Here is a 25,786-nt window from a genome sequence, read left to right as displayed (position 1 = left end):
ATACTGTTTTCACCTCCGTTTTTCTCCACAAAGCTGAGCTGTGTTGGCCATCCTGGGGAATTCCAAGGAAGACCCGGGGAGGGGACCGGCCCCTCCTGCCTCTCTCTAGGGTCAGCTCACCCTGGAAGGGTGAACGTCGTCATCATGCTAACAGTGCATTTTCTCCCTCACAGAGGAGCTGAAGGAGAAGCTGACAGAGTACGTGGACAAGGTGAACGGCCAGAAGCCAGGCTTCATCAAGGTCGTGCGGCACAGCAAGCAGGAAGGCCTCATCCGCTCCAGGGTCAGCGGCTGGAGGGCCGCCACTGCCCCTGTAGTGGCTCTCTTTGATGCCCACGTGGAGTTCAATGTGGGCTGGTAAGTGCCCGTTGGGAGCTGAGGAAGTTGAGTCCCAGTGTGGTCCAGGCTGCAAAGCCCACTGGGATCTCTGTCATGATGGGGAAAGGAGTCAGCATCTGGGTGTGCAGGTGCCCAGGCACCATGCTGGCCCTTCAGGGTGGGAAAGGGTCAGGGATCAACAGGTCAAAACACAGTGTCTCAAGGGTTGGTGGCATAAGGGCCGACGTGGTCCTCTAGGAGACATGATGGGGGAGAAGAGTAAATGCCTGGGGCAGAGCGAGAGTTCCAGCCCAACCAAGGACCAGGCTGCAACCCCCAGGAAAGGGAGCTGGACCAGACATGAATTGAAGCCCAGCCCACAGACAGGGCCAAGACCAAGAGAGCAAAGGGAGCTAAGTACCCTGGGCTCCCTCCAGATTCCAGATCAGAGGTAGCAGAAAATCTCAGATTCATTCCACTGGTAAAACTAGGTCTTAGAGCACCTTTCTTTCTCTGGCCAGGGCTGCTCAGGTGCTGAGTGGGGCAAAGCCTCAGTGGCTTCAGCCAAGAAGAGACAAGGTACCTGATGCTGACATCCCTGAAGGCCAAAGGGCATGCTGTGTGGTCCACTGGGTGTGGCTCTGCAGAGAGCCTGGGGGTGGGGGGGCCTGGGTGCTGGGGATGGCCAAGTGTACCGCCCTCTTAGCCACCATGCCTGGTAGCATTGGGGTCTGCTGTCCCTCTTGAACTCTGAGCACCACCCTCTGCCTCCCCAGAGTAGAGTGAGGAGGGTCCTTTGGCAGGAGGGAACAGCAGGCATGCACACAGCATACTTTGACATAACAGGTCCGAATTAAGGCTGCAACGCAGTCATTTTTTATAGCTGAAGTCCCTGCTTGCCATTTGTGACTGTTTAAAAAGCATTTTCATTGGATTTATGGCCAGGAGAAGAGAGGGACACTTACTATTTCAAGCAGATTTGAATAAACAATTATGCAACAAATGCATTATTAATGAGAAGCTTATCATTCCTGTCTGCAAACATTTTGCTCGCCTGGTACCCAGGGGGGCTCGGGCTCTGTGGAAGCACGACCCCGCTTACCTCTCCTTGGGCGGTGGGGTGGGGGGGTAGGGGTGGCATGCCTGGAAGGGCTGAAGAGGCACCGCAGGATGGGTGGAGACACGTTTGTTCTCGCCTCCGTGTGTCTGCCGTCCTCATCTGCTTTTTCCTCCTGGGTGACACGCTGAATTTTAGCAAAATCAAAGCCCAAGTTGAAAGCTTTCCGTGGAACCTCAGAACTATTTCTTTCTTCTTTCTTGAGTCTTGATTTCTTTATTTTTTATAATGGAATAAAGGAAACCAAGCAGACATCAGGATCTAAGGTACTAAGAATCTGTCCGCTCAGACTGGTTCACGCTGAATGAGGAGTCCAGCCTCGTGTAACCCAGCAGCATGGGGGTGGGAGGCAGAGCAGCTCTCCCCTGGAGGAGAGAGCCGGGAGTCCCTTCCTCCTTCTGCGGGGGAAGGAGCTAATAAAGATGCCAATCTCCCTCCCCCTCCTCCCTGCCTAGGGCTGAACCCGTGCTCACCCGCATTAAGGAGAACCGGAAACGGATCATCTCCCCATCCTTTGACAACATCAAATACGACAACTTTGAGATAGAAGAGTACCCGCTGGCGGCCCAGGGCTTTGACTGGGAGCTGTGGTGCCGCTACCTCAACCCCCCCAAGGCCTGGTGGAAGCTGGAGAACTCCACGGCCCCGATCAGGTAATGTATTCTTACCTGGGGAGTCTCCCTGTGTTGACTTCCAGACAAGGGCTCCCCGCCCAGCCTGACCCTCATTCACCAAACTCCAGCCCCATTATGGGTGGTGGGGAGAAATTACAAATGACCTTCAGTCACAGCTTACAGCCTCTGTGATCCCTTTTTTAAAAAGTTAAATTTATTTATTTTTAATTGGAGTATAATTGCTTTACAATATTGTATTGGTTTCTGCCATATATCAACATGAATCACCCATAGGTATACATACTGATGATCCCTTTTAAAAAAGCTGTGGCATCCAGAACCCATTCAAAGGCTCAAAATTACTCATTTCAACACATCGCTGTGGGACCCCTGCTGGGTGCCAACTATGTGCTGTGTGCTGGGGATCTATAGCGATCACCACTCAATTCCTGCCCTCAAAAGCCTAGAATATAGGGAAGACGGACAAAATAATTGGAATAACAAATTATTCCCCATGCTGATGGGAAGTGTGGGGGTGGGGATCCTTTATAGAGAGTGTAATATTCACACTTGTTTTTATGGGAAAGTAGGAGATTGCGGGTTGGAGCAAGGACACGCATATTCACAGGAGCAGAGTGAGTTCATGGACACAGAGGAGGTTCAGAGGGTCTGGGAGGAAGGAGAACAGGGAGGCGGCAGCCCCAGGCAATGAGGCTGGCGCACCCCATGGCACTTGTATGCCTGGCTGATGTTTGAGCTTACCCTGCAGGACTCAGTCAAAAGTGGCTCCAAACTGCCGTGCTAAGATCCCAAACTCTGTCTTTGCTGCTGCCTTTAGAGACACTCAAGTGACTCCTCTACGTGGCCTTTTTCTTATGGGTCAGGACTCCTGAAAAAGCCAGCCACACCAGCCTTTATTTCTACCTGGTTAATCACTGACCAGGTGCCTATATGCTCCCTGCAAAGCCCTGCCCATTAAATACACAGATGGCATCAGAAGGTGGCCTAGGGGACAGTTCCTGGAATGAAAAAGGAGATTAAAAACTGGTGTTGCTTTGTATTATGTGAAGGAGAAAGATTATGAAAAATATAATTGAAAATGGGTGATTATTATCTGGGATTGCATTTTTCCTTGCCAGAAGAAAAAAGCCATATTCATACTTAAAACAAGATGGAAGAGAACTCCACCTGTCTTTCCTGCGTTGTCTCTGTCACCTATCTGTTTGGCCTGTGCCACACTTCTGTGTTATTATTAACAAATGTTTGCTGAGAGGTCACTGGGCCTCTTACACACGTGGTCTCACCTGCTCTTTGTCATAGCCTGGGGACAGCTCACGGTGCCATTCCCCTTTCACAAGATAAGGAAAGAGAGACTGACAAAGGGGAATGGCCCCGCCAAAGGCTCCAGCCAGTGAAGACAGGATCCGCACCCAGATCAGCTAGATTCCACGCCTACCATCCTCCCAGGCACCCACTGTTGAGCTCAGAACTGATGTGGCTGAATTCTACCCCCAGGTCTGCTGACCCCTATTGGTGGAAAATAGACCATCACACCTTGAGCGTTCGTGCCGAAGTCTGTGCACTGGTACTAGCTGCTTCTGCTCTCCTCATCTCTAAATGCATCAGCCTGGACTTAATCATTAAACCTGCATTCTAGGTTCCTGACAAAGAGTATCATCTGAACCTCAAATATTCCATCACCTAATCTATATCAAAAACTTAACTGAAGCAAGAAGGAGGGAGGGATAAATTGAGAGATTGGGACTGGCATATACACACTACTCTATATAGAATAGATCATTGTAAGAACCTGTGTATAGCACAGGGAGGGCTTCCCAGGTGGCACTAGTGGTAAAGAACCCACTTGACAATCCAGGACACATAAGAGACACTGGTTCAATCCCTGGGTGGGGAAGATCCCTTGGAGGAGGGCCTGGCAATCATCTCCAGTACTCTCTAGGTACTCTTGCCTGGAGAGTACCGTGGACAAAGGAGCCTGGCAGGCTACAGTCCATGGAGTCACAAAAAATCAGACAAGACTGAAGTGACTGAGCATGTGTGCACACAGAGCACAGGGAACTCCATTCAGTATTCTGCAATGACCTGTGTGCTAATAGAATCTAAAAAAGACTGGATAGATAAGTATATATAACTGACTGACTTTGCTGTATAACAGAAATTAATGCAACATTGTGTATCAACTATACTCCAATACAAAAATTAATTTTAAAATTTTAACTTTAAATTATATTAATGGAAGAAATTATATTAATGGAAGACTTTGAAAGAACATTCTTGGTTTTATACCCCATAGGAAGATGAAGATGCCTCACAGCAAGCTGTGGGTTATACATATGTATCTTGCCCACCTTGGCTCCTATTTCCTCGGAGCTATACTTTAATGCTTTGCCCACAGATGATGTAAGCTGTAAACAGAGCCCAGAGAGATCTTCTATTGAACTCTAAAGGGATGGCTTTGAGACTGGTGTTCACTACGACCCAAAGTGACCTCTTTAAGAGGACTGACCTGAGAAATTTCTTTCAAACTGAAAGCTTTCTATTCCTGAGAAATTAGTATAACATTTCCACATGGGAACTCTGAATCTTATTTCTAAGGCCTGTGTGTTTCTCTTTGGCCACCAGGAAGTTTAGGGTCAACTTTGCAGGTCTACTTTAAGAACCATGAAGGAAGACTCATGCATTCTAACTGACCTCTAATTTGGGGTGAAATTTTAGCTTTTCAGACATTTATCTCTTTTTTTATAATGTATTTTACTTTTTCTTATAAACTATTTCTAACCCTTTGGAGAATAAGGCAAGATATAAATCAATAACACTTTCAGGCTGAGTGGGTCCACTTAATACCCTAGCCAGTTAATAAGTAATAGACTGAGGATGCCTGTGCTCTTCCAAGAGAAACTATTTTAGATTCTGTTCTTGCTTTGACTGGGCCTGGCCATGAGGGGAAGGCTCCCTCCTTTGTATCCTGGAATGCCCTACCCTGCTCAGCACTTCAGTAACATCAAGGAAAATGCTGATGTTAACTCTGCAGGGTTGATGTTTTAAAATCACTGTGCACTTAGAGAGAGGATTCTCTGGGCTTCTTCAGTGTACAAGTGCATCTTTTAAAAATGATCTTTTGAGTTCCAGTTATGTACGAGAGGTTTTCAAGTGCTTTATATTATTTAATTTAATCCTTGTGAGGTTATAGTTGATTCTATTTGATAGATATGGAATCAGAGGTTCAGGGAGGCTAGGGAACTTCTTTCAGAGATGCACAGCCAGAATGGGGAACCTTTCCCCTAGCAGTCACCTCTAAGGGCAGGTCAAGTACCCCCCACCAGAACTCAGCCTAAAGGAGCAATGGATTGGGTTGTACTGACTGCCCTGGATGCCTTCATGCGGAAGCTGAGTCCTTTCAGAATAAAAGGCTGCAATTTGAGAAGGGGACGACAGAGGATGAGATGGTTGGATGGTATCACTGACTCAATGGACATGAGTTTGAGTAAACTCCAGGAGTTGGTGATGGACAGGGAGGCCAGGCACGCTGCAGTCCATGGGATTGCAAAGAGTTGGAAACAACTGAGCAAATGAACTGACTGACTGAATTTGAAAGCAGGAGGGGTAGGGACCCCAAAGCACCAGTCTCTACCCAAGCAGTCTCCTGCATCAGCATTCTCCAAAGAAATGGCCTGCAAAATAGCTGTTTCTCCACCTTGATGAGTTTCCAATTTCAAAGATGAGTCCATTTGCACTTGAGTGACAGTTTTCTCATCACTGAGTATTCTTCATTTCTCCTTTTCTTTCTCTTCTCCTCCAGTTTCTCAGCCACCAGCTGATAAGATGCTGCACAGGGGCTAGACGTGGTAGCAGTGTGCAATGGAACAATTTAATGTTATTTGTGTAAGATGATGCTCTCAGCAGAGAAGCAACCCACTTGGTCTCTTGCTGATTCACCTAATGTAAATTTCCTCGTGACAGTCTGAGCTGGGTGTCTGCACACAGCCATGAGCCCCGCAATCATGCTTACTAGGAGAGGCCTTTCAGTTCCTGGCCCCTCCAGCTGTGTGGCACGTTGCTCCAGCCTAAGACCACTGCTGAATTCCAACCCAGACCAGCCACCCAGGCCCTGCCTGTTGGATATCTCCCCCTGGTGACCCAGAGGCACCTTAAGATCAGTTTTCCCAGCATGGAATCCCTCTTTCTTCTAAAACCAGCTTCTTCTCTATCCACCTAGCAATGGCCCTCACCCCATCATCACCCAAGCAGAAGGCCAGCTGACATCCAGATTCCTCCTTCTCACCTTCAGAGTTCATCTGTCTCAAACTTCTGCTGATTTTACCTCCATATATGTCTTTAAACAATCCCTATCTCCATTCCTGGTACTCCAGCCCAGGTCTTCATCATTGCTCACCTGGATATAACAGTAAGCTTCCCAACCGGATTCCTCGATTTCTACCCAATCTCCTCCAATCGATCACCCCATGGCTGCCAGAGTATTCTTTTTATAAACACAGATCTGCTTATTACCACTGTCTGCTTAAAATTCTTCGTTGACATTCCTTTATCCACAGATAAAATCCAAATGATTTACTATGCTATCCAAAGCCCCAGCTCATCTCTCTAAAAGGACCAAGGTGAAGAATGGGGAAGTTGTTGTGGTACACAGGTAGCAACAGAGGCCAGCTTTGTAGTTCAAAATGCAGGGGTCAGGACAGCCAGAGATACAATGTGGTCAAGACTGGCAGACTAAGCATTACTTCTCTGGTCGACACACAGGCAACCACCACCAAAAACAATGCCTGGTCACAGGACAGGAGCTGTCTGCCTCTGTCCTAATGGAAAAGGCTCCCTGGAGTAGTTGGTGAGGGTGGACCTGGGGGAGCCACTCAGAGAACGAGGCTGCCAATTTTGGCAGCAAAGGAAGGGAGAAGGCCAGACCCTCCTGGCAGGAAGACAGCACTGTGCTTCCTGTTCTGTTGACCCCCATGAGACGGCCCCTCTGCTAACTGCCCTCCATCTCTCCATGCCCTGCAGGAGCCCTGCCCTCATCGGCTGCTTCATCGTGGACCGCCAGTACTTCCAGGAGATCGGCCTGCTGGACGAAGGCATGGAGGTCTACGGAGGTGAAAATGTCGAGCTCGGGATCAGGGTGAGCAGGGTTTCTCACCAGGAAGGCTTCGTTCAGCTCCCCAGTGGGTGAATGAGTCCAGGGGGTGCAGAAATTTGGTTTAGGCTTGACGGTGGCGGACTGATACTGAACGTCCAGTCCCTAACCTTGGCCCATGCATATGTGATCAGGGCTGCTAGGCCCATGCATATGTGATCAGGGCTGCTAGGGATGGGATAGAGACACAGGTTGGGGCCTCTAGAATTTTCAGGAAGAAAAGAACATCAGAAACTGTTTTTGCTGAGGTGGAAACATGAGAGAGTTGATCTCCCAAATCAAGGAAGTAAACCTCTGTTTTGAAACCAAATGCAGGTTTCACAGGGAGTGAGCAAAAGGGAGCTCCAGGAACAGGGAGATGAATAAGAGGGACCCTCAGAGCCGCTTCTCTTCACTGTTACCTCCCCTCGGGGTTTCTCTGTTATTCTCCATCTCCTCCACAGTGGCCCACAGAACCTTCCTAAAGACTTTGTCAAGAGAGTGCCACAGAGAAATAAACTCGTGGAGTATAAACAGCAAAGCACAGCCAGGCTCACGCCGTGCAGGTTCCTGACCCCCAACGTGGTTCAGACCCTCAGGCACGTACATGCCTCACATCACTCTCCAGAGATATCCACCATCCTACCCCAAAGTACAGGGCCCTTTGCAGCTCTCAATGTGTGGTGTGAGTCCACACTAGGCACCATTTATTTTCTCATCATATAGGAATGTTTCCAAGGCACTGACCCCTTTCTCTGGGCCTGTGAAAAGGTAACTCCAAAAGGAAGCCTTCCCCATGACTGAGAGACACATTTGACCCCTTGGCAGTTGACAGAAGTGTGATCTGGGATGCAAGGAAGGGCCTCGCCCTGTAAAGGGAGGACCACCTCTCTGTCCAGGTTGTGGTTCTCGCCTCTTGAAAAAAGCGACATGCAAGCTGGGCTTGTCCCCACTGTGGTCCCCATTGTCCTCTCCACAGGGATCTTTAAGCAGCCTGGCCCACATGCACTATAGGCTTGCCAGTCCCTGGCCAGCCCTCGTACCTACTGTGTTCAAGGCAGTCATCCAAGCTGTTCCCCCTCACTGCCAACCCTCCATGCAGCCACCTAGCATCTGCCTGGTTCCCACCAGTGACCCCACTCTTGCCCCTTTGACCTCAGTGTCTGTATCTGGCCATCTCCTGTTCCCAATCTCATTTCCACTCAAGGACTCCAGCTTGGATAACCCTCCTTAGCCATCCCTACTACCCACTGGGCAGTCAACTGGAGCTGGACAGCCCCTGCCCTTTCCTGACTGGAGACTGGGCATCTCTAATGAGCATCTCACAACTATAATGGCCTGGCAGGCTGCATGGGCCTGGCTTGTCACCCAGGCTTAATGCTAGGGCTTTAAGTTCTGGAGGCTGGAGCGGCCTGTCTGAAGCCGAGCTTAGAGAACACTTCCATACACCTGTATTCACTGAAACCCAAAGAAATTGCTTTGGAGGCAGTCAAGATACATGGGTTCGTTGAGGAGCTAATGTATTCATAGAGGACAGAGCCTGCATAATCGCCCTCATTCCTCTGCTCTCCCTACACCGGTTATTTAGTCACCATTTGCGTCCTCACCATCTCATTTCCAAACACTCCTGGATAAATGCTTGCCCCCAAACATAATATTTTTCACTAGAAGCTGCTGCCAGGAATTGGCTGAACGGGCAGAACCGCCTCTAGTCACTTAGGCTTTCTGGGTAAAAATGTCTGGGAATGGGGAAAGGAATTAGATTTGTGAACTCTGCCTCCAACATATATGTGAGTCAATCACAGAGTGGTGGGAGATTTCTGGCTTTTCCTTGCCTAGATTATTAATATAAAGGTGTTCTGGAGTATAGGCCTGGGTGAGGCTTTCAATACTTGTTTAAAATTTGGGGGTTTTGTGCTGGGGGTGTAAAATACAATACAAAATGTTGCCTGGCTTTTTTTTTTTTTTCTGTCTGTTCCCTCCTGTTTGACAGCGGTGAAGTGTCATGGAGTTGAAGGAAACGTGGTTTTTAAAGCAGATACCGAGCAACTTGTTGGCTGGCAGAGTTGAGGACAGAAGCTAGTTAATTTGAATTACCTTGGTTTCAATCCTTGGTCATAGAACTAGGATCTCACATGCCGTGTGATTAAAAAAAAAAAGGTTAGAGACATTGCTTTCCTCCCCTCACTTATTCAGAGGCAACTTATTCAAAAGTCCTTACCCATCTGGCACATAGAAACAGAGTCATTTGCACAAATATTCAATACCTGCTCTGGCAGTTTACTTATATCATCCATCTGCAAAGCACCCTAAAAAGTAGCTGTTATCATAATACCCCCTTTTTCAGATGAGGAAGTTGTGAAATGAAAAGCTTACATAATATGTTCTCAAAGTCATATGACTTATAAGAGGCAGAGAAAAGATTCACCCTCGGGTCTTTATGATTCAAAAGCGTAGCTAGATATACCACAGTGATCTAGGAATAAATGTTCCTTGTGCATTCCCCAAAGAGTATTACAGTGCCCATGCAGTAATTTTCTTCTACTTTACACAATCGTGTCCACAGAGTCTTCATTTACAACCTTATTCTTATTTTGCACTCAATTCTAATAAGCCTTGTTTTCCCCAATTTCTAAGTCTACAAGTCAGTAGGAAAAAAAGAAGGAAACTGCTATGGGAAAGCAGAATGAAAAGAGTGAGAAATAAGAGCTGACACTGAATAGAAGACAGAAAGATTATACCGATGATAGCTATAAAATACTAGAATATATAAGAAAGAATTCAGGAGCTGGCAGGGAATTAAAAAGTGGCTAGGAACTGTTATGGGTTGAATTGAATCTCCTTTAAAACATGTTGAAATTCTAACCCTCTGTACCTTTAAATATGATCATATTTGGAAATAGGACCTTCACAGATGTAATCAGGTTAAGATGAGGTCATACTGGGTCAGGGTGGGCCTTAATCCAGTATGACTGGTGTCCTTATAAAAGAAGGAGACTTTGGACCCAGACACAGAGGGAAGATGACCATGTGAAGATGGAGACAGAGATTGGAGTTATGATGCCACAGGCCACTGAATGCTGTGGCTACCAGAAGCTAGACGAGGAAAGGAAGGATCCTTCCCCAGAGCTTTAGGGAGGGCATTGCCTACCAATACTTGATTTCAGACTTCTAGCCTTCAGAACTGTGAGAGAGTACATTTCAGTAGTTTTAGATAATTCAGTTGGCCATGCTTTGTTATAACAACCCAAGGAAATCAATACAAACACCAAAACCTATGTGAAAGTAGGAACCAGAGAAAGCCTGAGTCCATTATATCTGAAGAACCTGGTAACTTGAAGCTTATGATATCCCAGTTTCATGGAGTATACAGAGGACAGGACACAAAGACTAAGGCTTAAGCTGGAGGAGGGCATGGCAACCCACTCCAGTATTCTTTCCCGGAAAATCCCCATGGACAGAGGTATCTGGCAGGCTACAGTCCATGGGTCACAAAGAGTCAGACACGACTGAACGACAAAGCACAAAGCGCGAGGCTTAACCAACATTAAGAGACTAATAAAATAACCCCTACCCCTTACCTCCCGTAAAGCAGGGACTGCAAAGGCCAATTACCTGAATGTAAAGGTGGGCTAGAACTACTCCCACCCACATTTTCATTATTACAGTGAAGATTGCCTGTCTCAACCTTAGACCAGGAAGAAAAGAAAAATTCTCCTCTGTGAGCCCCTCCCTCGTGCCTATCATCTAAAATCGAGAGAATCTCAAGAGGAAAATTTAGCTTAAAGTTATTGGAAGTTTTTAGGCATCTGCAAAAGTGTATACAAATCCTCTCTGAGAAGGACCCAGGCCACAAAGTTTCTCCTAGCTAGAGTTCCAAGGAATGTGATTTCAAGTTGTTTTCTTTTTTTTTTAATCATAAAGCAGACAATGGAAAAAGAACCAAGAGCAAACACCAGCAAAAGCATTGGACAGCCAAATTTGATCTACAAAGTCTCCAAGCATTGAATCTATCAGATATAAGATATAAGTTGTGTATTTAGTAACTTTTAAAAGAGATTTAAATATGAGTATGAAGCAGGAGACTATAAAAAGACCAGTCATATTTGGATAAAAATAGAATTTCAAACATGACTAACATAAAAATGGAAATTAAAAGCTTAGTGGATGGATTAAACAGCTAGATAGATATTAAAGGGAAAAGCTAAGTAAACTGGAAAATAGTGCTAAAGAAATCATTCAAAATCATCTGGGAAGACAAGGAAAAAAATACGAAAGAAAGAGGTTGAGAGATATGTAGAAATGAGAAGGAGGGTCAAATAGCTTAGAATTCCAAATGGTGATGATAGAAAGAGGATTAAGCAGCAGCAATATTTGAAGAGAAATGACTGAAAATGTTCCCATACTGCTGAAAGACACCAATTCTCAGATTCAGGAAGTCAACCTGTCCAAAGTAAAATAAATACAAAAATATTCACACTTAGACATAGAATAGGGTTCCATAGACATGGAACCATAGAAAAGCAAAGATGACGAGGAGACCTTACAATCAGAAAAGAGAGACTACCTAAAATTTTATGATAATTAGAATAACAACAGACTTTCCAGTGGTAATAGTGGAACCCAGAAGACCATGAAACAACATCTTCTATATTGCTAGAGAAAAACCAACTTTTACATGTACATTCAATTAAAAAATTCCTTCAAGAACTAGGGTAAAAGGAAGCTATTTTCTGACACAAAACTGAGTTTGCTACTGACAGATCCTCATTAAAAAGTTTTTAAAGGATATACTTCAGACACAAGTATCTGAATGATACTTGTATTCCTGAGCTCAGAAGGAATTCTGAAATAAAAAATTAATAATTAGCTCATATATGAGTAAGTACAGATATATGAGTAAATGTAAAGAAATATTCATGGTAAATAACACTTTAGTACTGTATTATAGAGTTATTAACACCAGTAGTGTATTGTGGCGTTATTAAAACAAAATTACAGTGCATGATGAAAATTGCAAATAAGTTGGGAGGGAGTGATTATAAATAAAGTGCTTAAAATGTCTATATTGTTTGTGAAGATGGAGAAGATCCTAGTTGACTTTAAATTCTGATAAAGTAATCTGTTAAAATTCCTAGAGAAGCCATGAATATCATAGATATAGAAAGTCTAACTTCTAAAGAAGTAGAGGGAAAAAAACAAGATATGAAAATGGTAAGAAAGAGAAACAAGACAGGTAATTCAAGAAGAAAATATATGAAATGGTAGAAATAATCCAAATATATCAGTAAATGTAGTAAACGTGCATGGGCCAAATTAAGATTAACATGTGCAGACTGGATTTTAGAACTTACCTGTAGTCTATTTATAAGCCTGAAATATGATAATACAGATAAGTTAAAATGTAAACAGATGGAGAATGTCATGGCAGGTAAATACTATCAAAAGAAAGTTGCTGTAGTTAAATTAATGTTTAAAAAAATACTATTGCACCATGATTTAGGATAAATAAGGTAGATTTCTACAAGGTGAAAGTATGTTAAGTTTATCAGGAATATATGAAAATTATAAGTTTCTATGTACCTTAATGGCACAGCTTTAATTTATAAAACATAAAATGGGTAGAATTTAAAGGAGACATCAACAGCATCACTAATGTAGTTGAGGATTTTAATAAATTTTCCCAGTAATTGATAGACCAACATAATTGATAGTTTAAATCAAATGGGCATATGAGCAACACTGCATCTAACAACCACAAAATTCAATTTCAAGGGAGTAACATCATATAAGCACATTCTTTGATCTCAATGGAATTAAATTAAAAATCTATACCTAAAAAGTATAGGAAGAAGCCATATTTTTGGAAATTGTGAAACATTTCTGAATAGCATAGGTCAAAGGAGAAATATACTAGTAATTTTAAAACATTTTGAACTGCTGCTGCTAAGTCACTTCAGTCATGTCCGACTCTGTGCGACCCTATGGACAGCAGCCCACCAGGCTCCTCTGTCCATGGGATTCTCTAGGCAAGAATACTGGAGTGGGTTGCCATTTCCTTCTCCTATTTTGAACTGAATATAGCAATATAACAAATATATTGAATACTGCATATTACATTATGTGAAATGCAACCAAAATAGCACTTTAAAAAACTGTAAATCAAAACAGTATGGTATTGGCATAAACTCAGACAAATAAATCAAAGGAAAAGAATAGAGATCCCGGAAATAAGCCCATTCATATATGCTCAATTAATTTACAACAAATGAACCAAGAATATACAACAGACAAAAGATGGTGTCTTCAATAAATGGTATTGGGAAAACTGGACAGCCACATGCAAAATCACAAAACTGGACCATTTTCTAACATAATACAAAAATGTAACCATACACAAAAATGGACTCAAAATGGATTAAAGACCTGAACATAAGACCTGAAACCATAAAACTCCTAGAAGAAAATATAGGCAGTAAATTCCTTGACATCTGTATTTTCAAAGCTGTTTCCCTACAATTATCCTATTTAATGTACCTAGCAATCAAGTGCTATAGGCAAGCCAGATATTACTATCCTAATAGTGTTATACAATTAAAAATATTTATATTGGCCAAAAAATGTTAATTCCTTCTTATGGTTTATTATCTCATTATTATAATCATTATTTTAACAATAAAGATAACAAGAAATCAATTCAAATACTTTGTAAACTATAAAGTGCTCTATACAAAACATGATCATATCTATTATTATTATACATGCAGATATATCTATGTCCCATAAATATACAACCATACATTTCATATAGTGCTTTATTTTTTTAAGCACACTTTAATTTGTACAGAGTATTATAGTCCTGCTATAAGCCAGTCCCATTGCTTGGGTCTTGGTGACAGTCACCAAAATTCAAAGTACTGCATGAGCTCATACAGTTGGCTAAACCTAGGTTATAGGCACATGCTTCCAGGGGTCAGGGACAGGTCACATATGCCTCTTTTCAAGTTCCATGGGTCCAAGTATCACACATGATGTTGTCTCTCATATAGGAAGGGAATTTGGAACCTAGGTTCAAATGTCCTCTAAAACATGTAACATAATGTCTAGGATACTGTACTCTATATTCCAAATACCCTATCATAAATGGAATTTTTTTAAAAAAGCTTCTTTATTATGGGCAATTTCAAACATATCCCCAAATAGAGAGAATGGTATAATAAATCCCCTTCCATCCATCACCCAATATCAACATTGTCAACTCATGGGCAATTTGGTTTTAATCTCTATTCATACCCAATTCTCCCTAACTCTGGCTTTTTGAAGCAAATCCCAGATATTATATCATCAAAAAATATTTCAATATGCATCTAAAATAGATAAGAACTTTTTGAGAGAAACATGATCACAATACTATTTCAGTCCTAAAAGTGTTGAACAGAATTCCCTAATACCATCAATTATCCAGTCAGTGTTCACATTTCCGCCAATTCTCTCAGCAGTTTTTACTTTGTTTTACAATTTGCTTGAATCAAGATCCAGTTGATTAATGTCTTATAAGTCTCTATTAATCCACTGGATTTCTTTCTCCATTTCTTTTTTTCTCCCTGTACTTATTTTTAAAAAGACCAGGTTATTTGTCCTGTGGAGACTCCCACAGTCTAGGTTTTTCTGATTGCATTTCCCTGATGTCATCTAACACTCCTGTTCTGTATATTTCTTCTAAATTGCTAGTTAGACCTGGAGGTGTAGGTTCAGTTTTGTAGTAAGAATATTTCAAAGGCAATATGTGCGCGCTTTCATCACCCGGTATCTAATGTCTTGCTGTCTCCCCGTTTGTGATGTTAGCAGTTACTGCTGATTAGTGTCTAGATCAAGTAATTCATTAAGGGTTGGAAAATGGTGATATTTTAATTTTATTTTTCCTTCTTTGTTTATTAGCTGGAATAACTTTCATAAATAGACATTTATAGTCATCCATTCTTTGGTTGCCTGGAAATACAACACAGTTCATTAGGAAAAGTCAGAATAAATAATTCTATTACAGTTTGCAAAATAATGAGTTGATTCTCTACCATCTTTTAGAGGGAGCCAATTAGGTTTTTGAGTACTGTTATGAACTGAGTTTTAAACATATTTGATGTGTTTCAATTCATTTTATATAATACCCTAATTGATTTGCAGTTTTTTCACCTTTGGCCATTGGGAGCCTATTGACATTCGTTCCTCAGGAAAGAGTCCTTTTGCCTCTTTAATGACTTCTCTGGCATCAGAAATGTTCCCTCTATGCATTTCTTGCTCCAGACTTGTAACCAGCCATTTTTTCTAAGGAGCTCAGCTTTCTTTTAGTGAGAAGTGGTATTTAAAAATCACAGTCTAGGTCTGGGCACTACAGGCATTCATTGCTACTGAGTTGGTCCATATTTCTGGGTCTTTTCAGTGGTTAGAGCTAGATATATTCTTTTTGTTTAAAGAAAGCACTTTCAATGTTCATGATGATCTCTCTGAATCAAATTTAGTACTACAGGCTTTGTGTGTGTGTGTGTGTGTGTGTGTGTGTGTGTGTGGCTGCACGGGGCTTTCATTTCTGCATGAGGGCTTTCTCTAGTTGCAGAGAGCAGGGGCCTGCTCTCTAGTTGCGGTGAGCGGGCTTCTCATTGTGGTGGCTTCTTTTGTCGCAGAGCACAGGCTCTAGGGCGCCGGCTTCAGTAGCTCTGGCACACAGGCTTAGTTGCCTCACTGCGTGTGGGATCTTCCCGGACCTGGGATTGAACCTGTGTTCCCTGCACTGGCAGGCAGATTCTTAACCACTGGACCACCAGGGAAACCCACTACAGGATTTGTACTTAATTTCATCAATCTTACAGCTCTGTTTCCTTTCTCTGATGCCAAAAATTCTGGTTCTCAATGACATCAACATAATTACTTATTTGTTTTATTCCTTAGCATGCATATAACTGTCCCTGAACACTATCACCAATGATATGATTACTAAAAACAGTTTAAATTTTCTTTTTGGCATTTCTTTCTGCTTTTAGGTTATATTCCACTGGAAATGTAAAGTCAAATCACTGTGATTTAAACTAGAATAGTTCCTCTCTGTGCATTATTCTACTAACCAAATAAATAGGTTCATTTCTTTTATTTTGCTTTTGATTTTTAGGAATTGCTTTTTTCATGTTTAATTCTTACAGCTATGTAAATATTTGCATAATTCCAAGACCAAATCTAGAAAAGAAAGTGTATTCAGAAAAATCTATTTGCTATTACTGTCCTTTTTATCCTGTTTCTTTAGTACCTCTAACATAAACACCTTGTTTGTTTTATTTTACCCTTTTAAAAAATGGAAATGTGCATATACTTACATCTCTTTTTCTTAGATAAATAGAAGTATGCTAGTATACTTTTCACTGCTGTGATTTTTTTCACTATATAAATTTTTTTCTGAAGATTACAATGGTGTATAGAGGTATTCCTCATTGCTTTTTCATAGCCGCATGGTGCTCCAATGCATGCACATTTCATAGTTTATTCTGGTGCTTGGTGCTGTAATGAATCATCTCATGCATACAATTTTTCATATTTTTCTGGATTATTGTTTGAATAGTTTCCTAAAAGGGAAATTGTGAGATAAAAAGGCAAATACAGGTGTAATTTTGCTAGACATCAAATATCCTTCTAGAGTAGTATTTTTCCCACCAGGAATGGTGAAGCTGCCTGTTTCCTCACCGTCAATGAACAAAGTATGTTGTGAAATATTTGGAGTTTTTCCAATCTGACATATGAGAAACGGTTTTCAGAGTAGTTTTAATTTGCGTTTCTCTTATTAAGAAGTAGGTTGAGAAGCTTTTCACATGATTAAGGCTATTAGCATTTCTTTTTTCCATGAGCTTTTCTTATCTTTGGCCCATTTTCCTATAGGATTGTTAATCTTTATTTTTAGAACCTCTTTACACATTAGGAATGGTAATACTTTCCCCATCATATACATTGCAAATATTTTTTCCCAGTGTGTTACTTGTCTTTTGATTTTGCTTTTGGTGTTTTGCTGGGTTGTTTTTTTGTTTTTTTTTTTTTTTGCTATGCAAAAGATGCCTTTTTTTTTTTTAACATAAGCAAATGCATTAGCTTTTCTTTCTTGCTTCCTGAGTTTAGTCAGAATAAAATTTACCCACTTTAAGTTTAAAGAGAAAAGTCACCTATGTTTTCTTCTAATAGTTGTAGGATTGGTTTTTTTGCATTTTAATCTCCAGTTCATCAGAATTGATCTTGATGTATGGTGTGAGGAATGAACCCAATGTCTCATTTTTCTGAATGACCCTCCAGTTATCCTAATGCCTTCTTTTTAAAATTGCATCTTTTCCTCACTGGTTTACAATACTACCGTTATTATAGGCTAAATTGTCATACTTAGGGTTTGCTTCTGGATTTTTTTATTTCAGTTCTATTAATCTATTTGTGTGTTCATGTACTAATATCACACAATTTCTATTATGTAGCTGTTATATTATGTTTGTATGTTCAAACTCATGAATGTTTGTGAATTAAGTTTGTAAGTTGGATTTTGGCTTGCCAACAGTGTATCAAGAAAACCTTGGATTCAAAGGAAGAAAAGATCTATGAAAGAACCAAATAGCATCTTTCCCACTTCTTTTCTGTCTATACTTTAAAATACTTAATGTCAGGATTTATGGCTGGTTAATCTTCATACTGATGCTTGGAAACTAGTAAGTGCTCAATGGACAGCTGTCAAGTTTGAAGGCCAGTCAAATGTAAGAGACTTTATTCTATATATCTCAGAAAGTTAGAGCCACGGACAGTGGGGTGGAAGCTGTAATGGATGTAGATATCAATTCCATATAAGAAACAAAGATTAGAATCATTAAAAAGGAAAGGATGGCAAATGGAATCATGAGCTCTCTATAACAGGGAACATAAACACCCCTCGGTATAATTAGAAAGGTAGATGAGACTTATGACTGAAATAGTTAATAGAAGTGTGGCAATAATTACATGTGAGCTACCATCCTAAGTGCTTTACATATATTAGCTCCTTTAATCCTTGCAGCCACCTTGTGATGCAGAATCTTTTATTACCCTCGCTTCCAGGAGGATATACTGAAGCATCGAGAAATGGTATAACTTGTCCCAGGAAAATGGTAAAGCTAAGATATGAACTCAGGGAAAGGGGCTTCAGAAACCATTATGCCTTATATAGGTAGGCATAGTGTAGTGGCCTTCGGTAAGAAATCAGATCAGATTTCTCATGTTCTGCTTGTGGATTTATGTATATATTCATTCATTCATTCTTGCCAGGTGCTGGAAAACTAGAGGTGAATGACACAGCTCTGTCTTTGAGTGGCTCTCAGACTAGCTGGAAAGACAACCACCTTCCCATCTTCTAAGTACTAGCTAACAGATTATAGAAAATGTCTTGAGCCTAAACAGGATGTCATGACCTAAAGCTCCATTGTGACTTTAAGGACTTCTTTGTTCTTTGATCTATCTTTGGCAACCATAGTAAGTACACAGCTCCCTGCGGACACTATTTCTTGTGATAATTCTTTAAAATTTTTTGAATAGCCAACCATCATTCTTTTTCCAAATTGTGAGTAGTAGTAAAGATCATTAACATGAACTGAAGCAATAAAAAAAATGAACACAGTGAAAGTTAAAAGACTGACTGAAGAAATAAATAGTAATATAATTTACATCTGCAAAATTTGATTCAGAAAAACTCAACTTGGTGAGATCATGACCACTTTGTGAGGGAGGCCATAATTGTAAAATAGATGTAGATTTTAAAAATGCTGATAGATAAATCATATCCCAGTTGTAAAATCAATGCAAAAAAGTATTAACCCCTATGAAAATAAGTCTAGTAAAATAAAATGGGAAAATTAGCATGAAAGGAAATATATTTTAATTACCTTATATAGAAAATGACCTAGAGAGTTAAAGTCCCTTAATGACATTTATTCCAAAAATATTTCCTGAATGAAAATTCATCATTGTGAATATAATTTGGATTAAAGCCCTAAGTAAGGCATAACCCAGTGCTCAGGATCAGAATGGCGAGGATGAATATTGCATGTGTATTGCAATCAGATACATGCTCCACAGCTGATAAATTATCAGGCCACAAGTCTGGAAGATAATAATAATGAGAGGAACTTCCATTATTGAACACCATCACTTTGTATTGTAGTAGCTGAGGGAGTGACCACTCAGCCCTTCAGAGCTGGGTGAGGCTTCACGGAGGGGGCAGCATTTAGCCTGGGCCTAAGGAATGAAAGTGTTTTGTCCAGGTGGGAAGAGGAGGACAGGCATTCCGGAGAGTTGAGGTGACAGGTGTAGAGTGATGATTGAGAAAGAACATGACTATGGCTGAGCTCTAAGGCTGAGAACTAGGGATCTGTAACTTGGTGCTGAAACAGAGGGTGACAGGCAAGCCGGGTTATCAGATGAGGAAGAAGAGTGGTCATTGGCAATCCAGAAAGTGGCCTTTGGTGGGCTTTTTGCTCATCCTGGCTTGTTCAACATTTTCACCAGTGACTTCAGTAAAAGGAAAAGGTAAACTCATGATGGATGACCTATTTGCTGAGAGCCCAGGCAAACATTTCCTTGGTTACCGTCACTGGCCTTTCTAGGTCTGCAATGTCTAAGATTTGGCTAAGTGACATTGATTCTTGGGCAACAAAAGAAGGTTATTATTTCATAAAGCTATTATTTCATACATGCTCCACAGCTGATAAACTATCAGGCCACAAGTCTGGAAGATAATAATAATGAGAGGAACTTCCATTATTGAATACCATCACTTTATATATATTATCTGGTTAATTTTAATGTGAGTCCCATGAGGTCCATGTTGTTATCCCCATATTGTAAGTTAGGAAACTGGAAGTAACAGAATAAAATGCCTCCCCAAGTCACTCAAGATCAGAACTAGCCTGAGTGGTTCAGGGCTCATGCCTTATCACTGTGTCACAGTACTCATCCACCTCTGCCTTCAGGATTTAAAATCACCCAGGGCATAAAGTTGAATTTCAGAAGCTAAACCTGGGCCAGCATCGCTTTGGAAAATGACCACAATACCATTTCAGTGCTTGAGGTTTCTGCTCAAATCCCTTATGGGAGATAGGCTTGGATCAGACAGGATCACATGGTGTCTTCACCTGAGGTTGCTGCTGCTGCTGCTAAGTCGCTTCAGCCGTGTCTGACTCTGTGCGACCCCATAGACGGCAGCCCACGAGGCTCCCCTGTCCCTGGGATTCTCCAGGCAAGAACACTGGAGTGTTCTTCTCCAATGCATGAAAGTGAAAAGTGAAAGTGAAGTCTCTGAGTCTTGTCCAACTATGGACTGCAGCCCACCAGGCTCCTCCATCCATGGGATTTTCCAGGCAAGAGTACTGGAGTGGGGTGCCATTGCCTTCTCCGCCTGAGGTTGCAGGAGACTTCAACACGAGAAGAGGTGACAGAGACAAGAGCTGAGCTGAAAGCCAGAGTCCAGAGCCTCAGAAAAGAGGTAGATTGAGGAGCTGCCAAAGGAGAAATGCCCGTAACAGACAGGAAGTCAGAAACCTGGGTTCAGGGAGCCAGAGACACAGAGGAGGAAGAGAAAGCAAAGTAGGGGGTATAGCAACTGCTCAGGACAGGCATTGCCATTATTTGAGATTTTTACAAAATGTATCTAGGGTTAAAAGGCTAGAGACTTTGCTAAAATTACCAGTGAAAAAGGCTCAGGCAAGTGAATGTCTGCTTGACAAGCCTCCTGCTTTTTGAAGCACTTGAGGGACCACGTGGTTCTCTCCAGAGGCCTTGGGCTTAGTGGACTGAGTTAGCTCATGGCTAACACCATAACTGATCTCACCCAGCCATGAGGACAATGCCACTGGACACCACAATTTTAGGTAAGTCAGCTAGTCTCTGCCAGCACAGTGAGAGAGAGACTTGAAAAGGAAGAGAAGGGACGTGGGCACCAGCATTCTTGCTCAACTGTGGTCTCAGGAAACCACCAGAAGCAACACCTCATAGAAAGGCTGCAAGCAGATTCTCTGACCTCCCATCCCCGGAGACAGAGAAAATTAAACACCTTAAATTGGATTTTAGTCTCTGATCGCTTCTAAATGTTATGGTTGGGCTAGGCCAGCTGGAGCTGGAGTTCAGAATAATCTGAGAGCTTAGAATAACACATCCTTCTGTGTGTGTGTGTGTGTGTGTGTGTGCATGTGTTGTGGGTGGGTGGGGACATGAGCCTTGCCTCTGTTTTAGACCGTTTTGTCATGAATTGAAATCTGCTGTGGCATTGTCCTTCAGCTGCTGCCATGGGGTAAATAAAACCTACAGCTCACAGCCATAAAATGGAATAACTATTCATTTCTGCCATCTTCTGAGGCCAAAAGTTTCAAGACATCAAACACAGGTTTCAAGCTTGCAGGCTTTTGTTTTTCCTGAGGGAATTTGCCCAGTGACTCCAAGCTTTAGCTGAAGCATTGTCCACGTGTTCCCTTAGCACTGTGTTAGTTGCTGATAGTGGCATTAGGGGAGAAATTTAAGACCTGGGTCTTGACTTCTGCAAGAAGCCAGAACTATCTAACTAAAGGTAAAGAGAAGGTTTGCAGGTGAGACAGGGCCTGGGTACCCTCTGTGTGCCCAGTCAAGGATAGAGGATGGAGGATCCCAGAGAGGATGAAAATCTGAACTAAAAAGAGATTTTAGAGTTGAGCATGGGCATAGGAAATACGGTGGGTGGCAGGGTGGTGCCCATAGTTACAGAGAAGAGTCGACTAGAAAGAGAGCTGTGTTGGTGGAAAACCCCAGATGCCAAGGGAAGCATGTCAGGAGTGCACTAGTCACGCTAAAATGACCACTGACGATAATAGCTACCCGTTCTTGTTTACTTTGTGCTTTTATGTATTTAACACTAGACACTGTGCTAAGCTTTGGGCATACAGTGGTGAACAGGATCAGCTAGGATGTGCCCTCATAGGGCTTCTTACATCCCAGTGAGTTTTATTCTGTACATCATTTCTTCCTGGGAACCATGAAAGGCTAGAATTATTATCCTCATTTTACAGACGAGAAGACTGAGGCTCAGAGAGGTTGAGTCACTTGCCCAGGTCCTGCAGTGAAAGAGTTTGGTAAAACTGGGATTTGAACATGGTCCTGCATGGTGCCAAAACCTCTAAATCCCCACCTGGTACTGTGAGGATATGAGTGGAGAAGGGGCATCCAGATGTGAGGGGAAGAAGGCTTTGAGGGGAGTTTTGGGGGCAGGAGGTGATGATGGAATATGGATGTCAGAGGAGAGACTGCAGAGGTAGGGAGTTTAGAGATTTATATGACCATGAATGCAGGGAGAAGGATTCCTTAAAAACTGCTTGCAGGGACAGGCCATGTACAAGGGCCCTGGGAATGTGTGGATTTGACCTTGAGAGAGGAGTTGGCATTTTCCTTCTAGGAGGTCTGCCATAGCCAGTCCTGATCTGTTGGCATGTGGCCACTGGGCCTGGCCTCCAAGGACCAGGGGGCCTGAAATCCCCAGGGCGCATGAAGTCTGAGCAGCCTGGGGCCTATGAACCCTAAACCTCCAGAATCGGAGGCCTTTTCTGATTGTGATCTCCACGTGGGAGGGGAGCTTGGTGCCCCCAAGCAGCCCAGAGCCAATTATTCTGCCATGCTGGGTGGCCAGAAGGCATCTGAAAACACCAAGAGGAAGGCTCTTTGCCTCAGCACATTATCTTCAGCTCAGCAGCCACAGAGTAACTCTGCAATTACAAACCAGCCGCTGAACAGACGCAGCCTAACTGTATGTTGTAAAAGTTTACGATTAGTAAAGATATGTGCAAAATTAATCCCTAAAGAACAAAGTAATTAAAAAAGTACTTAATGAAGTAATTAGCTAGAAATGGTGGGGAGCAGAAGGAGGAGAGGGCCCATGGACAAATTTACTCTGGAAGGGTCTTCACATTTAGGTTTTTTTAATTGTGTTCAATGAGGGAGCCTTAGAGAAGTACAATTAATAAGATGCACAGAAAAGGTAACAATTGATAAAAGATTTTGAGAGCCAAGCTGAAGAAAATGTTTTACTTTCTTAAAAAGATGGGACCAAAAGGGAAAATAGCTATAAAGGCCATTATTGTGATCATTAACAAAATTTGATTATAGGCTGTGGATTAGACAATAGTCATGTATCAGTGTTTAATTTCCTGATTTTGGGGAGAAAAAACCTGGGAGCCAGCAATGAGTTTTAAAGCTCCAGAGAGTCAGGTTCTCTCTCCTTTTCTTTTCTTTTTTTAAAATTTTGTCTTTCTTTAATTGAGTCTGCCTGCTGCTTTGTATCGGAGAAGGCGATGGCACCCCACTCCCATACTCTTGCCTGGAGAATCCTATGGACGGAGGAGCCTGGTAGGCTGCAGTCCATGGGGTCGCTAAGAGTCGGACACGACTGAGTGACTTCACTTTCACTTTTCACTTTCATGCATTGGAGAAGGAAATGGCAACCTACTCCAGTGTTCTTCCCTGGAGAATCCCAGGGACGGGGCAGCCTGGTGGGCTGCCATCTATGGGGTCGCACAGAGTCGGACACGACTGAAGTGACTCAGCAGCAGCAGCAGCAGTGTATATACGTCCATCCTCTCCCAATTCATCTCACCCCGCCCTACCTCCAGAGAAGGCAATGGCACCCCTCTCCAGTACTCCTACCTGGAAAATCCCATGGACGGAGGAGCCTGGTAGGCTGCAGTCCATGGGGTCGCTGAGGGTCAGACACGACTGAGTGACTTCACTTTCACTTTTCACTTTCATGCGTTGGAGAAGGAAATGGCAACCTACTCCAGTGTTCTCGCCCGGAGAATCCCAGGGACGGGGGAGCCTGGTGGGCTGCCGTCTATGGGGTCGCACAGAGTTGGACACGACTGAAGCGATTTAGCAGCAGCAGCAGCAGCTGCTTTGTATTGTGCCGTTGGAAAGTAACTTCTTTGCCACCAATACATCATGTTTCCAATTTTCCAGGAAGGGACCACCAGGCAAGGCCAAAATCAGTTCCTCAGAATGACTGGTAGAAGCTGAGCAGGGACTGCTGCCTCTTCCCCATCTTCCTCCCCTCCTCCTCACGTCCTCTCCTTCCCTCCTCCTCACCTCCTCCTCCTCCTCCCATTCTACCTCTTCAGCCTCAGCAGCAGTATCAGCATCATCACCATCCAGACACTCTTGTGGTTTTCTTTTGAAAAATCCTGATGTTCACAAATCTGAAATCACAGAAGGGGAATTCAGAGACATCTACTCTCATTGCAAATGCACTTCACTTTGTAAAGCAATGCAAGGTACAAGTTCCCAGTGAGGAAAACCCCCCAGTGCTCACCAGTGATGGTTTGCAGGAATTATCGCCACATACTAGTGTTTCCATCAAGCAGGCTTACCTGCACATGAAGTCAGTCCTGAAGATAGAATTAACCCCCAGTAACACCCCCAGGGCACACGTCCTCCCTGAAGTCCTGTTTCTCTCTGTGTCTGGACTGTTTTGGAAAGTCTAATGAATGCGGCCTCTTTCCTTGCTTGGTATAGGCCACACTCAATGCAGTGGGCCTGGCTTTACTCATTATGACTGCTTCAGATGCTGCTCATCAGTGACAGAGGATCTTGATGACTTGTGTCATTTCCACTACCTTAGAATTGTTAGTCCTATAAAGAAATCGTGGAGTAAGGAAGAGAAAATATTAATAATACCATGACTTCAAGACAGATGCTTATCTTGGATTTCAATGTTTCTAAAATCAGATTGTGCCTGATAAATTTGGCATACAGATAAATAATAAATATATACAGAAATGACAATTTATTATCCAAAACAGAACACTTTTGAGAGTTAAAGAGGGTACTGCTAATTGTTGCACTGAAACAGCAGGTATGAATCAGTGTTGTCACAAGCAAACCAGGACATACAATCACTCAACTTATAATTTTATATGTTCATTTAATGCAATTCATTCATTTGACATTATTTGTAAGGTATACACACATCACATAGGGTGTACAATGTTTAACACTGGGTATCAGATCAGATCAGTCGCTCAGTCATGTCCGACTCTTTGCAACCCCATGAATTGCAGCACACCAGGCCTCCCTGTCCATCACCAACTCCCGGAGTTCACTCAGACTCACGTCCATCGAGTCAGTGATGCCATCCAGCCATCTCATCCTCTGTCGTCTCCTTCTCCTCTTGCCCCCAATCCCTCCCAGCATCAGAGTCTTTTCCAGTAAGTCAACTCTTCACATGAGGTGGCCAAAGGACTGGAGTTTCAGCTTTAGCATCATTCCTTCCAAAGAAATCCCAGGGCTGATCTCCTTCAGAATGGACTGGTTGGATCTCCTTGCAGTCCAAGGGACTCTCAAGAGTCTTCTCCAACACCACAGTTCAAAAGCATCAATTCTTCGGTGCTCAGCCTTCTTCACAGTCCAACTCTCACATCCATACATGACCACAGGAAAAACCATAGCCTTGACTAGACGAACCTTTGTTGGCAAAGTAATGTCTCTGCTTTTGAATATACTATCTAGGTTGGTCATAACTTTCCTTCCAAGGAGTAAACG

General features: G+C 42.6%; 1 protein-coding gene across 1 annotated transcript in view; it reads left to right on the top strand.

The window, feature by feature from the left end:
- The window catches only part of GALNT18 (polypeptide N-acetylgalactosaminyltransferase 18), a 357,593-nt gene that overhangs the window by 243,248 nt on the left and 88,559 nt on the right, over positions 1-25,786 (top strand). Inside the window, exons 5-7 of the mRNA XM_010829347.1 lie at positions 174-357; positions 1,891-2,088; positions 7,087-7,201. Coding sequence (XP_010827649.1) covers positions 174-357; positions 1,891-2,088; positions 7,087-7,201 — 497 coding nt within the window. The remainder of the gene's footprint in view (positions 1-173; positions 358-1,890; positions 2,089-7,086; positions 7,202-25,786) is intronic.

This window comes from Bison bison, unplaced genomic scaffold, assembly GCF_000754665.1.
Source record: "Bison bison bison isolate TAMUID 2011002044 unplaced genomic scaffold, Bison_UMD1.0 scf7180017864503, whole genome shotgun sequence".
Taxonomy (NCBI): Eukaryota; Metazoa; Chordata; class Mammalia; order Artiodactyla; family Bovidae; genus Bison; species Bison bison.
The sequence above is the reverse complement of the archived record's forward strand: the minus strand, read 5'-3'. Positions and strand labels throughout refer to the sequence as shown.